The sequence below is a fragment of the Arachis stenosperma genome, chromosome 6, assembly GCF_014773155.1.
Source record: "Arachis stenosperma cultivar V10309 chromosome 6, arast.V10309.gnm1.PFL2, whole genome shotgun sequence".
Taxonomy (NCBI): domain Eukaryota; kingdom Viridiplantae; phylum Streptophyta; class Magnoliopsida; order Fabales; family Fabaceae; genus Arachis; species Arachis stenosperma.
Window position 1 is genome coordinate 63,084,064 of NC_080382.1, and position 15,281 is coordinate 63,099,344.

The 15,281-nt window shown below is 32.7% G+C and overlaps 1 protein-coding gene across 1 annotated transcript; it reads right to left on the reverse strand.

The window, feature by feature from the left end:
- Nucleotides 1-10,386: 10,386 nt before the first annotated feature.
- On the reverse strand, nucleotides 10,387-13,121 carry LOC130934112 (uncharacterized). The gene is made up of 4 exons (XM_057863701.1): nucleotides 11,743-13,121; nucleotides 11,338-11,649; nucleotides 11,148-11,253; nucleotides 10,387-11,067 (listed from the first exon to the last, which is right to left on the reverse strand). Exons 1-4 carry the CDS (start codon nucleotides 13,119-13,121, stop codon nucleotides 10,387-10,389), a joined length of 2,478 nt encoding a protein of 825 aa, XP_057719684.1.
- Between the last annotated feature and the right edge of the window lie 2,160 nt (nucleotides 13,122-15,281).

Sequence of the window (15,281 nt, forward strand, 5' to 3'; positions counted from 1 at the left end):
GGTGATGTTACTATTCACATCCACCTTCCGGGAGCCATAACTTGAGCTACGGAACTCCGATTGACGAGCCATTTGCAGCCACGCGAAGCTCTTGTCAAGCTCTTTATTTTTATCTAAGAAAATCTGGCAAGAAATTGTGTCTCAAGCTCCAGTTTCCAGCCCTAGAACTCTATATTTTTGGGGTTATAATTTTAAGTAGATTTTTTGGTTTTGCTTCTTTAGGTGATCTCTAGTAGCGAGTAATTATTGGATTTTACCCCAAATCTCATTGGGTAAGGTAAGGTTTCACTAAACCCTTGTGTTTAGTTGTTTTGGGTATCTTAGGTTTTGATTTTGATATATATATATATATATATATATATATATATATATATATATATATATATATATATATATATATATGATGTTAGTTTGAACTTTGGTGACTTGTTGGTGAGTTGAAAGCTTGTTGGACTCCAATATTGGTGCGGTGTGCTTTTTGGGGAGCGGCCAAGGTATGATTTCGGTCTCCTCTATGTAATATGTAATATCACTAGATACTTGGGCTAGTTGACCCTAAGATAGGTGAAAAGGTGTGATTGTATGATTAATTGTATATAAATGTATGTTTGATGATGGTTTGGATGTAGGATGAATGGGTTTGAATGTGATGATATACATATTGTTAGATGATGATTATTGATGAGTTGTGTTGGTGGGTGTTGAGATTTGAAGATGGATGTTGATGATGATTTTGATTGTTGGTTAGTGTGGTTGATGATGATTGCTGATAATTATTGGTGTTGATGAGTTTTATGATGGATTTGGTTAATGTTAGATATTGTTTGGTAATGATTACTGGAATTGATGAGGATTTGTTTTGGTTGTTGAGGTTGTTGTTGGTTGATGATGATTATGAGTATGGACTTATGATTGAATTGGAATTTATGGATTAGTAGTCAAATATGGTGTAATGGTTGAGTAATTTAGGTGTGAAATTGAGGAGAATGATATGAAATGGTAAGATGTTGGGTGTAGTAGTGGTTTATGATGATGAGAAGGTTTTGTTTTGGTTTTGAATTGAGAATTGGTTAAAATTGAGGTTTTGAGGTCTTTTGGTAAAACTGAAATTTTGGTGAACTTCCATGAATCATATCTTGAGCTACCATGCTTGAAATTCAATGAATTTTATATCAAATGAAAGAAAATTGAACAAGCTTTAAAATGGTTTAAATTTTGTGGAAATTTGAATTTGGTAGAAAAATATATGATTGTAGAAAGTTTGGTGTCAAAATTTGAAATTCTGCAATGTTGCAGAATTTTGTGATTTTCGGTTTGTGTACGCACGTACAGCATTGTGCGCACGCACACCCCTGTGATTTTTCGAACCTGTGCACACGAACAGCCTTTTGCGTACGCATACATAGGGGAAGGCCTTCTGTTGAGAGCGCTAGCACAACCTGTGCGCGCACATAACCAACGAAGTTTTACAACCTATGCGCACTCACAGCTCTGTACGCACACACATGTTGGAAGGTGTACTCTTTTGGGGGCGTTCGCACTCCTTGTGCGAGCGAACAGAGTTTGGAAAATTTTGCACTTTTGCGTACGCACACTTCTATGCGTATGTACACGTTTTGAAAATCTCCCTGGGTGTGCGCAAGCACACCCCTGTGCATACGCACATGCCCTATTTTTTCAACCAAAATCTTGTTTTTAACTGTTTCACCTTCCCAACAAGCTTATAAACTTCTGACACCTATTTAAGACTCTTTGGCTTATTTTCAGGTATTAAAACATGAGAAAGATCCTAAGAGATTTAGTTTGATATTATTTTGAAAAGTTAGAGAATGGAGGCTTAGGTTTCTGGTGTATTGAGGATGAGTTTGGTTGAGAGAGAAGGAAGAGTAGTGAACTTGGTGATTACTGACAACGAATTGAGAAACTGATGAACCAATGAGTTCAGAATGGAAAATGATGAATTGGTGATGGTTGTGATGAGTTGAGAACTTGGAAAGGAATATTGAGAAAATTATTGAATTATATTAGAGTGTGTGGAGCCTATATCTCTGGCGTAGCAGATTTCTCTACTTCATGAAAAATTGTTGTTGAGAGTGTGCGGATCCTATATCTCTGGCGTAGCAGATTTCTCTGTTGCATGAAAAGTTGTTGTTGTTTCCTTCTCTGCTACATGAAGTGTGCGGGGCCTGTATCCCTGACATAGTAGACTCCCTACTGCATGAGTGTGCAGGGTACTATATCTCTGGCGTAGCAAATTCGCTGCTGTATGACTGTGCAGGGCACTATATCTCTGGCATGGCAGAAAAGGCTACATTCGGGAGGATGTGTCAGGTTTGGCATTTGCGGACTGACAAGTGATATCACGAACCAATAGGATAGGAATTCATCATATGCATCTCTTATAAGCTTGTTTACTTTGATTACTTGAGTTTTCCTGATTGTATAATATGCCTACTTGCTTCTTGAATTAATTGTGATATACGAATATTACCTGTGTTTTACTTGACTGCATTATCTGTGACTGTCTGGTGCTAAGGAGGATAGGTAGGCGGTGGCGATGGGGTCGCATGGAGAGTAGGTTGGCGAAGGCTGTGGGTTACAGCAGTGTGGTTTAGTATTAGATAGCAATTCCCTAAGTTTAGATAACCCTGTTTATGGTTTACCGTTTAAGTTATTTATTTCGTTAAGCTTGAATATCTGTTTGGCATGAAGCTCTAGGATTGCCTCTGGCGTCCAGGAGTCTTACATCTTACATTACTGGGTACTGTTACCATACTGAGAACCTCCGGCTCTCATTCTATACATTGTTGTTGTTTTTCAGATGCAGGTCGCAACACACCTCAGTGAGTTGCTTGATGGTAGCAGAACGGAGGATCTTATTCTATTTTGTTGTTAGTAGGGTTATTTTGAATCGTACTCTCACTTTTGTATTTATTTTTGCCTTAGAGGCTTACTTTGAGAGTGATATTTTGTATAAGTTATTTACTTTCAAAACTCTGTATGTCAGTATTTAACTAGTCGGCCCAAACTCCGCGCGCTGTGGCTAGTATCTTATGATTATTATACTCTTATATTTGGTTATATTAATATCTATATCTTGTGCTTTAAGTTAGTAGCTTCGTGAGTACGTTTTGCACTTTTTAAATCCTGTTTTTGAGCTGTATCCTTCATCGGGCTTCTAGAATATATTACTTCTTCTATACATGTTATTTATAAGCTTTAGAACTGTCGTAACCTCTGATTAACCTTTACTTTACGATACGAGGTAAGGCTTAGGGTAAGTAGGGTGTTATAGATAGCCTGAGATTGCTAATGTGGGAATGTTCGCCTAACTGATAGTCTGTTTCTACTGTGATGCTAAGATATCCTAACTAACATACCCATGATGATAATTGTGTCTGGCTGATACGGTAAAGAAATCATATTCGAGGTTCACCTCGAGTAACGTCGGGTTGCAGATAGACAATTGATGCGTGAGCTCATGGCTTGCTTAGGATAGACATACATCATATTGTTTGCATATTTGCATTTGATTGTGTTTTGCTTATTGTATTTTCTTTGTTATTGTGCTGGTTGTCTTATTCTGCCTTGCTTGTGTGTTCAATTGGATCTCTAGTACTATTAGTTACATATTAAAGTGTTTAAGAATTGTTGTTGTAAATGAGTTTCGTTTTAAGTTTAGAAATTTTAAAGAAAGCAATTAATTGTCTAAAGTAAAATTCAAAAGTATTTTCAAAGGTTTGATAAAAGAATAGTTTTATCGAGTAAAGTTAATTATTCGCATTTCGTTCATTACCTTTACGGCATTCACTTTTCTTATTGAAAACATGCGAGGACGACGTTTTCACCCCCTACAGATTTTACTTTCAGTAGCAGGTTCAGAAATCCTTAGTGCGGAGCCGCGACTGAACATCGGAGCTATATGCGTAAATATGTATCTGTATTTTCTGTAGTTGGTTTAGCCTTATACTTTTCCCTCGCCATTTATTGTCTTTAATTTTTAGAGGGATAGGACTTGTATTTGAGAATCTTGGAATAAGTCAATGTATATATTGCTATGTGAGTATATATATTTTTGTGATTAAGAGTTTTAAAGTAAAGACCTTTTGTTTTCTTGATTAAAATTTCGATTTGTATTCGCGAATGCTCAATATTAAATAAAGATAATATAAAATAAAATGGGTTAGAGATAAGTAACCCCTAAACTTTTAGTACGATCATGAGGTGCTAAAAGTTAGGGTGTTACAGGACAAGGCCATCGTCACCTCTACCGTGATGAGTATCTTCCCTCGACAACGAAGAGTTTGGTTATATAAATTTTTCATATCTAAAAACTTAGTTTCGTTAATTATTTAACATTGACTTCAAGGCAGGACTACATTGAAATTAAATGAAACTTTTTTAGATTCAAATAGGACACTTTAAACTTTAAAGAACAAAACAGAATTAGGTCCTAATGTAGGGAACTAATTTAGTACTTTACCCTATTAATTTTTATCGTCAGAAATATTTGATAATTAAAAAAAATTAACAAAAAAGTTAAAATTTATCTTAGTAATAATTAATAAATATTAAATAAAAAAATGATATATATATATATATCTTTTAGATAAATAATTTAATATTTTTTTAAATTTTAAATTTTAAAAAATTAAATAATTTTTTTATTATCGATACAATCAAATATTTTTGTTTAAAATTTAATTTAATTTAATAAAGGAACTAAAAACGAATATAAATGATATTCCTTTCCAATGCCGAAAATATCTTTATCATATATTATTACGGGCAATATGTTTATTTGTTTGTATATTTCTCGTGAAAGTTATGCATGATTTTTCTATTTGATCTCTTAGATATGGTGAAGAATGCAAGGTGGATTCGAGAGGGAGAAAAGATTCTGATCCGAAGAATGCGATTATTATAAAAAGGATTAACGTTTTCCAAATGGGATGGTAGGTATGGTATGAATATGATGGTAGAGAAAATTGAGTAGAGGATAGAGATACCTCTTTTTGAGCACCCCCACCTTTATATTTATAGAGAGTCACGTGACGGTACCATCTTTTTAGAATTTTAGGCAAACAACACGTGATGTGCCTATATTGTTTTAACTTCCACAGATAAATGTTAAAATTATTTATTTAGTATATTTAAAAATTTTAAATTCTTATCTTATTTATAAAACTTTTTGCACATTTCTATTTTAAAAGAGTATCTGTATTGTATTTTATTTTATTTTATTTTATCAACGAGTATCTTAAAATTATTCGTTCATTTTAACTTTGTTTATTTATTTTCTTATCGAGCAGGAGATGGAGATGATTCCTTTTCTTCCAACTTCTCCGCAAATGAGATTACGATTTTAACGAAACTTCGAGGAAGCCACCTCAACCCAACACATACATATGCACTGCTCATTTTTTTACTTTAACTTACTTTGAATATTCTACTGATATTTATGTTTTTTTAATTTTGAATATTCAATTCAAGGCTAAAAGAAAAGGCAAAGAAAAAGGTGGAAGACCACTCCAATGGCCAATGGGTTTGGATTTTGGAGCCACGCTAGAGGCCAGCTGAGGAGCATTATAGGATAGATAATGGGAAATTGGGAATGGGATCCTAACTAATGCACTAATATTACAAAAAGAAAAAGAAAAAAAAAAAACTTTAGAGACTAACCGACTTTAACAATTTTAGCTAGCAATTAGCCAATACAAATATTAAATTATCTTTAAAAAATATTTACTCATTTATATACATAAATTTTAATAAATATATATAAATTATGTTAATTTATATATTTAGATTCTAATAAATATAAATATAAATTATATATTTTATATATAAAATTTTTTATAAATATAAGTTATTATTAATTAAATATTAATCTAAAATAATAATATTTATTAATTATATAATATTATTATTAACATTAATATTTTTATCTAAAGATGATATTTAATTTTGTCGCTCAATTTTTACATAAAAATCAATTTGATTATCTTGGTTTTAAAGTATTATTTTAAATCACTGCTATAGTAACTAGTATATTAATAAACACGTTTAAATATACGCGACAATAATCTAAATATAATATTATGTAAGATAATATATAGTTTATATTTTGATTAATAAAATTTGAATTTAATTCTGAAAAGTTAAAAAATTTATTTGTGTGGATGTATATGACCAGAAATACTTTAAGAAAAAAATATACAAAATTTCTTTTTAATTCCCATTCTATAATAAAATAGAAATAGATAATTAATTTTATATATTAGCATTTTTTTACGATAATAATTAGTCTGATGATTAAAACACCATTACGATCTGCGATTATATAACTCAAAAATCAAATTAGTTCGTTTTAAAATCTAATGACCAAATTGAATTTCTAATAAAAATTCAATAAATATTATCTCTATCTATTTATAATTTTTAAAAGCATTTCTTGCGAGGGTAGTTTCTCTTTCTTTAAATGAAATTTTAAAAGATAAATTAAATTTAAATATCTGATTTCTTACTCTATTTTCACTTCCTTAATATTATTTTATTATATGTTATTAAAGTTAATTTTTTTTAATAAATAACATAGTTATTGACATGACATATTCTTAAAAGTATTTTTTAATTTTATTTATTTATTTATTTACATGCGTTAATTAAATAATTATTTTTTTGATTTAATTGAGTTAAATATCAAATTATTCAATATTTTATTTAGACACCTTAATTAAACTAATCAATTACATTAATAATTTGATTTGTTTGAAATAAATGAATTGGTTTCGTTTTAGTTTGCATTAATTTATTTGTCTTATATATTTTGATTAATAATTTTTAAAAATTTTATAATTAATCATTTATTTGATTTTATTAAAATAAATATTAAATTATTTAATATTTTATTTGATTAAATTAACAATAACTAATCAATTATATTAATTATTTATTTTGACTGGAATAATTAAATTAATTTTATTTTAGTTTGTATTACTTTTTTGTTTTATGTATTTTGATTAATAATTTTTAAAAAGATTACAATTTTTTGGGTAAATTACATAGATAAATTGAATGAGGATCAAAATTATACAGATATTCTAAACTAAATTTGGTTACATACATGTCTTGTTTAACTCTTTATATAAATCGAATAAAATAAATTTGATTTACACTTTTTTTTATGTAAATCGAATTACTAACTAGCGGCTTATCCAACTTAAACCAATGGTTATTGAATCTTGTTGGATGGTATAACCCAATCATTTGTAAATACAATATGATCCGATCATTCAAGAGCATATTATATTGTCTTTCATGTTGGTAATATATCGGATAGACTGCATAATGATAAAAAAAATTACTAAGAACCATTATAAATTTTTCGTAATTAATAAAAAAAATACATTAAAAAAATTTTAAATTATGCATGTTCTATTGAACAAAATACTAATAGCTAAAACTATAATCTTACAATATATTAACCTTATTCATAAAAATCAATTCCAATTAAATCTAAATTCATCTGACACGAATATTTCTAATAAAAAAATTAATATAAAATATAAAACAATTCTAAATCACTATTATCACTGATATTTTTAATTTAAAAATTTTAACAAAATTTTTAATCACTACTCTAACTAATATTTTTAATCAAATACTCTATGTCACTAAATATTGCTAACATTTTTAATCTAGCTTGAAGAAAAAAAATTTTATATACCAACCTCTTCATTGATGTTACTAGCAACATGGACAACTTTGTCCAATCGGTAGATACAATTCGAATCGTCTTCCATGTTCATAGTTTTAAACCTTGTCTTTGTGTAGTCTGAAATTTCTCTCGCGTGGAGTTTGGCGAGAGGAGTGAAATGTGGCTGTAAATTGTACTAAACTAATTCGAATATTATATACAATATGCCAGCATTAAATTAAATCAATTGATTGCGATTTATATAAATGGTGTCTTCTTGTAATTTGAATATATTTTATTTGATTTACCTTGTATTTCTCTCTTGTAAATCGAGTTCAACAGATTCGATTTATTATGTGCTATATCTAAGATAAATCAAATTCAATGGATTCGATTTACCATGTGCTACTAGTATGATGCCTGTAAATCAAAGTTGACCACTTCGAACTATGCCTACACATAGGGTTAATGTAATTCGAATCCAACTGATTCGAATTATGCATGCATCTAGAGGTAAAGTAATTCGAATCCACCTAAGTCGAATTATTCAAGGGAGGGTCCTAGTAATTCGAATTTGACTCCTTCAAATTATAAAGCTCCCAACATGTATGGTGTGAACGCGAATTCCTCCCATTAGAGTGAAAACAATGGCTAGTGAGGAGAGTTTCTTATGTTTGGTGCATTATAGAGGGTCAATTAAGAAAAAAATACGTTCTGGTGTTAAGTTTACTAATAAGGATCCCCTCAGTATTTTGTTAAAATCTACAACAAGCTTCGCTGTTTTCCAGAATTCTATAATACAGAAACATGGGCTGCAATGCATGAAACGGGTTAAGAAGTTATTCTATCGCATTCCGATCTCAGTGCTGCGAGATGACGTGAAATACGATTCGTTTGTCTTAGAGAGTGACGAGGATTTGGAGGTCCTGTTCTATTGTCGTCGGCAGTTTCCCGAGGTCACGACACTAGAGCTATTAGCAAAGCTAGTTCATGTGGTCTTTAGCTCAGGTGGTTCGAATCGGAATACCCAAACTCCAGTAACGGCAACCTGTTCTAGTTTGAGACCTGTTGGTGCATCTTCATCCGTGCCTGTTATTGCACATCAGGACGAGCATGTGGCCTCCCCGTCGTTCACCGTTGATGTCAACCGCAATGGTGGCAGAGAAGTTGGTATCATTGGTAGGGTGCCGATAAGATCCATGAAATCGCCAAAGGGTGTGAATCCAGAAAATTGCCAGAAGATCCATGACTGAAGCAGCTGTAATGGTCCGGCTAACTGATGGGCAGATATTTTATACACGTTTTGTTATTACTTGGACAAATCAGTGCACTTGCTGACTTAGTTGTACGAAGTGTGAGAATTCGTGCACCACTAACTTCACCATGTGTCTGTTCGCCATGCGGCACATGCACCGGGACAACCACGAGAGAGTAGCTGATCCCCAGCTGTACCCACCCATGTCCTCAAGCCTAGCTACATATGACAGCCACCTAATGTGAATGCGACTACCGGACTTATCACCAAATAGCTGAGTCCCTAACAGCATTATGGTATAGGCCCAGGCATTCTTCTTAACAGTGGGCTCATCGGCTCCATTAGGAAGCTCTCCAAATGTCTCCTGGAACCAGCTGCAGTTCACTGCAAACTTCTGGATGCAGTTCGCAAGATGGTATAAGCCTGCCATCTGCAAGTACGGAACGTACCTATCGTCCAGACGCATACCCTGCTGCCGTCACACATGATAGTGTAAGAACCGGAGTTTTTCCGTAAAACTGTTTTAATAAAAATAATAATTTTAAGTGCGCGAGATAAATTCAAAATTTAGAAGTTTTAATTTGAAATATAAAGGTGAAATTTCATTTCAATGAATTTTTCTAAGTTGGAAAATGTATCTTTTGCGAAAAGTTTTTCTAAAAAAATGCGTACTAGTGCTTAAGCTGGCAGTACCGGCTTTAGTCTGTCCAGTACCGCGTATTTTGGAAAAATAAGATTTTGAAAATTGATTTATTGTTTTGAAAGGACAAAAATAATTTAGAATTGAAAACCGGACACTAATCTTAAAGGTTTTGGCCTAAAGTGGGCCAAACGGACCGAAAATGCTAACAGGTTGGACCGAGCCCAAATCGGACCCAAGGCCCAACATATATAAGTGAGTTAAATGAGAAACTCAGCTCATTTTCACTCTCCAAAGAGAGAGAGGCGCGGTTTGAGAAGAAGAGAGGAGAAGAGGTGATGTTACTATTCACATCCACCTTCCGGGAGCCATAACTTGAGCTACGGAACTCCGATTGACGAGCCATTTGCAGCCACGCGAAGCTCTTGTCAAGCTCTTTATTTTTATCTAAGAAAATCTGGCAAGAAATTGTGTCTCAAGCTCCAGTTTCCAGCCCTAGAACTCTATATTTTTGGGGTTATAATTTTAAGTAGATTTTTTGGTTTTGCTTCTTTAGGTGATCTCTAGTAGCGAGTAATTATTGGATTTTACCCCAAATCTCATTGGGTAAGGTAAGGTTTCACTAAACCCTTGTGTTTAGTTATTTTGGGTATCTTAGTAGTTCCATTAAATCAATTAATGAGTCTAAACAACATATTTATGTAAACTTTACAAACAAAAGTTAAATTGAAAAAGAAATGTAGACAAAAATTATTTTTCTATAATAAACCACTTATTAATAAAACTCACCCACTATTCTGACATGTGTTCGTCTTCTCCAATGTTATTATCTAGTAGTTCATCATCTACCTCATCTCTTAACAATGATAGATTATCACCATTTTCAAATAAAGAATCTAAGTTTTGCTCTAACCATGGCTCATTCTCGCATGGTTCATCATCTTCATTTCCCCCCATATCATATGAATCTCTTGGCTTCAAATGCACGACAACACTCCAATCTTTATTCACTTCATCATTGACAAAATACACCATTCGAGCTTGGGAGGCTTCAATATATGGATCATCCTCCTCTCGGTCACCACTGTGTATTACTCGTGAAAAATTAACAGAAGTAAAACCCCAATTATCCTTTCTACAGCCCCGTTCTCTAGTGGTGTCAGCCCATTTACATTTGAATAAAGTAACCCGAAATCGGCCATTGTAGTTTAGTTCTATAATATCTTCTAGTTTGCCAGAATATGACAAATCAGCATTCCTAACATCAGCATCACTAGCGCTAGCAACACAAGGAGTTGAAGACATTAAAAAAACTCCACTATTCTGGGTCTTTAACCCTTTGTCTTGATTGGTAGTTCGAAAGGAGAACCCATTAATACTAAATGTAGAAAACCTCTTGGCATATCGTGATGGACCCCTTGCTAAGTATCTCAAATCCTCATGCACAGTATTCATAACATCTGGGTTCATAAGCTATTATGATAGAGATATTAGTTATTATATCCACAAATACTAGCTCAATATTAGCAAAAAATTATCACTTCTCTATTTACCTGCGCAGGAAACCAAGTAACAAAATCTTTATTGACTCTTTTTTCTATCTCTACATTTGAAGGCCTTCTACCCTTAGATCGTCTTCGTACAAAATCTTTGAAGTCACTGTCAGATATGGAAGTTTAACTCTAACTAAACAACTATTTTCAAGTAAATAAAAAACATGTACGAAAATCCTTAAGCACTTACTCAATGAACGGTTTGACATATGGACAATTTAAAACCACATATCGATGTGCTTGTTTTTTTTCCATAGGTGACAACTCAAATACTGTGAAAGCTCCCTTTGAGTTCCCCATTTGTGGAAAAAGGGAATCCACATGTGTACTGTAATTATCATCCGGATGATCATCAACACGTGGTGGCCTATTAAATCTTGTCTCAATCCCTTCTAAGTATCGAGAGCAAAATGTAAGAGCTTCTTCAGCCACGTATCCCTCAGCTATAGAACCTTCTGATTTAGCTTTGTTTCGCACATAGGACTTCAAATGACCTAAATACCTAGTTTGTATAATTAAGTGACAGGTTAAATACCTAAGCAAGATATAACTAAGTGATAAGTTAAATGAATAATGATTGAAAAGAGATATTTACCTCTCAATAGGATACATCCACCTATAGTGTACTGGTCCTCCGAGTTTTGCTTCATCAACTAGATGACAAGTTAAATGAACCATGATTGTAAAGAAAGAAGGAGGGAACAACATTTCTAAATGACAAAGGGTAAGGATAATTCGAGGTTGGAGCTTCTCAAGTTCTGTAAGACTTAAGCTTTTAGAGCACAACTGCTGAAAGAATGAAGACAACTCTATTAGCACTGCAATAACTTTATCTGGCAGCACATTACGTATGGCAATGGGTAATAGTTGCTGCATAAGAACGTGGCAATCATGGCTCTTCAATCCAGAAAGCTTTCTTTGCTTCAGGTCAACACACCGTGAAATATTACTCGAGAGACCATCTGGTACTCTAATATTCTTTATAGTACGCAAGAATATATCTTTCATGGAATTTGACATTGTGAACAAAGATGGATGATATCTCCCATTTTCATCTGGCCATAAATCTTTCCTTATACCCATTTCTTTAAGATCCTTACGAGCTTTGAGATTATCCTTTGACCTTCCAGTCTCATTGAGAAAAGTGTATAATACATTGTCGCAAACATTCTTTTCAATGTGCATAACATCTAGATTATGGCGCAATAAGTTAGACTCCCAATAAGAAAGATCAAAAAATATGCTTTTCTTCCTCCACATCCCCGATTCATCATCTTCTTCAACAACTTTTCGTCGAATCCTCTTAACTTTACTTTCCTGTAGTTCTTTCCCAAATGAAACATTGATTCCTTCAAGTTGTTCTAATATTTCTGATCCTGTTAGTACTGCTGGGGGATCCCTCAACTCAACTTTTCCATTAAATTTTGCACGACTTAGCCTAAACTTATGACCCGTTTCTAAGAAACGGCGATGCCCCAAAAAACACCATTTTCCACCATGCTTTAATCTATATGAATCAGTGCTGAAGTTACATGTAGGACAAGCATATTTACTGTGTACATTCCACCCAGATAAGTTACCAAGGCCTGGAAAATCATTAATTATCCACATTAATGCTGCTCGCAATGTAAACATTTCATTCCTGAACCTATCTAATGTTTGAACACCATCATACCACAACTCTTTTAACTCTTTAATAAGAGGTTGTAAGTATACGTCTATGTTGTTCCCCGGCATTTTCTCTCCAGGAATAATCATTGACAAGATAAGTGATGTTGGCTTCATGCACTCCCATGGAGGCCGATTGTATGGAATAAGCACCACTGGCCAAACGCTATAGTTTGTACACATAGCTCCAAAGGGGTTGAATCCATCAGCTGCAAGACCAAGACGTACATTTCGAGGATCTTCGGCAAACCTATCATGAAGTAAATCAAATGTCTTCCAAGCTTCAGAATCTCGCGGATGCCTCATCTTCGAATCTTTCTTTCTGCCAAAGCATGCCATTGCATTGATTGAGCAGTCTTAGAACACATGAATAATCGTTGAAGTCTCGGTTTTAGTGGAAAGTATCGCAAGATCTTTGCTGGTTTCTTCTTTTTAGCATCGCTCCATTTAGATGTCTTGCATCTTTTGCATTCTTGCAAATCTTCATCCTCCCCCCAATATAACATGCAGTCATTAGGGCAAGCAGGTATCTTGGTATAATTAAGCCCTAGTTTATTTATGGTTTTCTTGGCCTCATAGAATGTATTTGAAATCTTTGCATTTCCAAAGGCATCTTTTAATAACTTGAGAATTTCGGTCATGGCTTTGTCGCTTATTCTATATAAGCACTTTATGTGATACAGACTAATTAAGAAAGACAATTTTGAATACTTTGTGCACCCTTCATACAATTGTTCATTGCCATCTTCTAACAACTTGTAAAATTCTACATTTTCTCCATTGTGCTCTTCATTTTCTGCATTGTCTCCATCTCCATCTTCTATGTTGTCTTCATCTCCATCTCCATCTTCATTCAAGTCAGGTCCAGCAACTCCAAACGCGTCATTGAGCATTGTTACCATTGGATGCTGAGATGTCGAATCATCTTGTACAATGTGACTAGTTTGATGAACTTGTGACCCAACTCCAACTACTTCTTCACCATGCCAATACCAAACTTTGTAGTTTTCTGGAAATGGCTTGACTATTAAATGTTCAAAAATTTTCTCTCTTGTTTGCCACTTGCCAAAACCACACACCGGACAAGGGCATTTAATCTGACGACCCGCGAGAGATCGATGCTCAAAAGCAAAATCCAAAAACTTGTTTAAACCATCTTTATACTCATGCGTGGTTCGTGGTTTTCCAATCCATGACTTATCGATTGACATGACTAAGAGGGATTACAAATAAGGATTTTAAAAAATCTATTCATTAAAAATCTATATATATTCTAAAGGCAAAAAATTTATTCTTTTATATGCAAATCAGATATTAAAAACTTAAATAGTATTTAAAAGAAAATATAAGAAAATTATAATTACCTCTTTCAAATGATAATTTCCCTTCTTTTTAAAGTAAAGTAGCTAGCAGCAAGAGGTGAAGAAGATCTAAAACCTATTTCACATGAAAAATTATCACCAACAGATTTATTAAAATTAAATATATAACTAATTAATGTACACGAAATTAAATATCTAACAGATTTATTAAAATTAAATGTATAATCAACTAAAAATATATGAATGTTGTATTTTTGATAATTTAGGATTAATATCAAATTATATTATTAACGGATTTGAACATTAAAAATTAATTAATACAACATTTATAAAATATAATTCATTATATATAGAGTCCTAACTTTTTATTTAGTATAATAAATAAATATACCTAATAATTTAGTATAATAAATAAATATACCTAATGATAATTTCAACTGCTTGATAATGATAATCCCGGTCTACGTCAAGTTCAATTTTCATTGAATCTCAATTATTGAATTCCAAATTTTTAAACATTTAGTTTTTATTGATTCAACAAGTCCAATTTTTAGATTTTCTTTAAGAACTAACATTAAAAATGTTATGGAAGTATTTTATTAATAATTAAGAGCACCACTCTGTTGCATGCATTTCACAAGATACATATACTGATATACGTGGCTTAGCTTCTTTCACTTAATTTTTCGAGTACACTCTAAAATGGTAACATAGTCTGAAGTCTGAACTAATAATGAGCTGATAAGCTTATTAGCATATTGCCAATAGTAATAACTAAGACACATGCAATTTTGGCACTAATCCTAATCATGATGAAAGGAAAACTACTCCATGTTCTCCATATCAATTATTATTTTTGCCTTAAATTTGTTTATTATATAATGAAAAAGAAGACTTTGCATGTATACAGAAATAGGTATCACTGCCAAAGCTTAAAACAACAGAACGAACCTGATATTCTGGAATTAGCTCCTTCAACTCAGAACGTAGATCCTGAAAGATAGAAAAATAAATGGTTAAGTTATCAACAACATTAATAATGATAACAAAGTTCCAGAAAATATAACGATTAGTATCAAAATCCCCCCCCCCCAAAGACTAACTGTACCAATATAACAATGCTAGGAAATATAGCAGTAATTCC

Bases quoted from the DNA above. Each gene is read 5' to 3' on its own strand.
- LOC130934112 (XM_057863701.1), bottom strand. From the start codon at position 13,121: ATGAGGCATCCGCGAGATTCTGAAGCTTGGAAGACATTTGATTTACTT. The intron at 11,650-11,742 runs GTAAATATCTCT...TATACAAACTAG, and splicing joins TGGATGTATCCTATTGAGAG to GTATTTAGGTCATTTGAAGT. The intron at 11,068-11,147 runs GTAAATAGAGAA...CTATCATAATAG, and splicing joins TTACTTGGTTTCCTGCGCAG to CTTATGAACCCAGATGTTAT.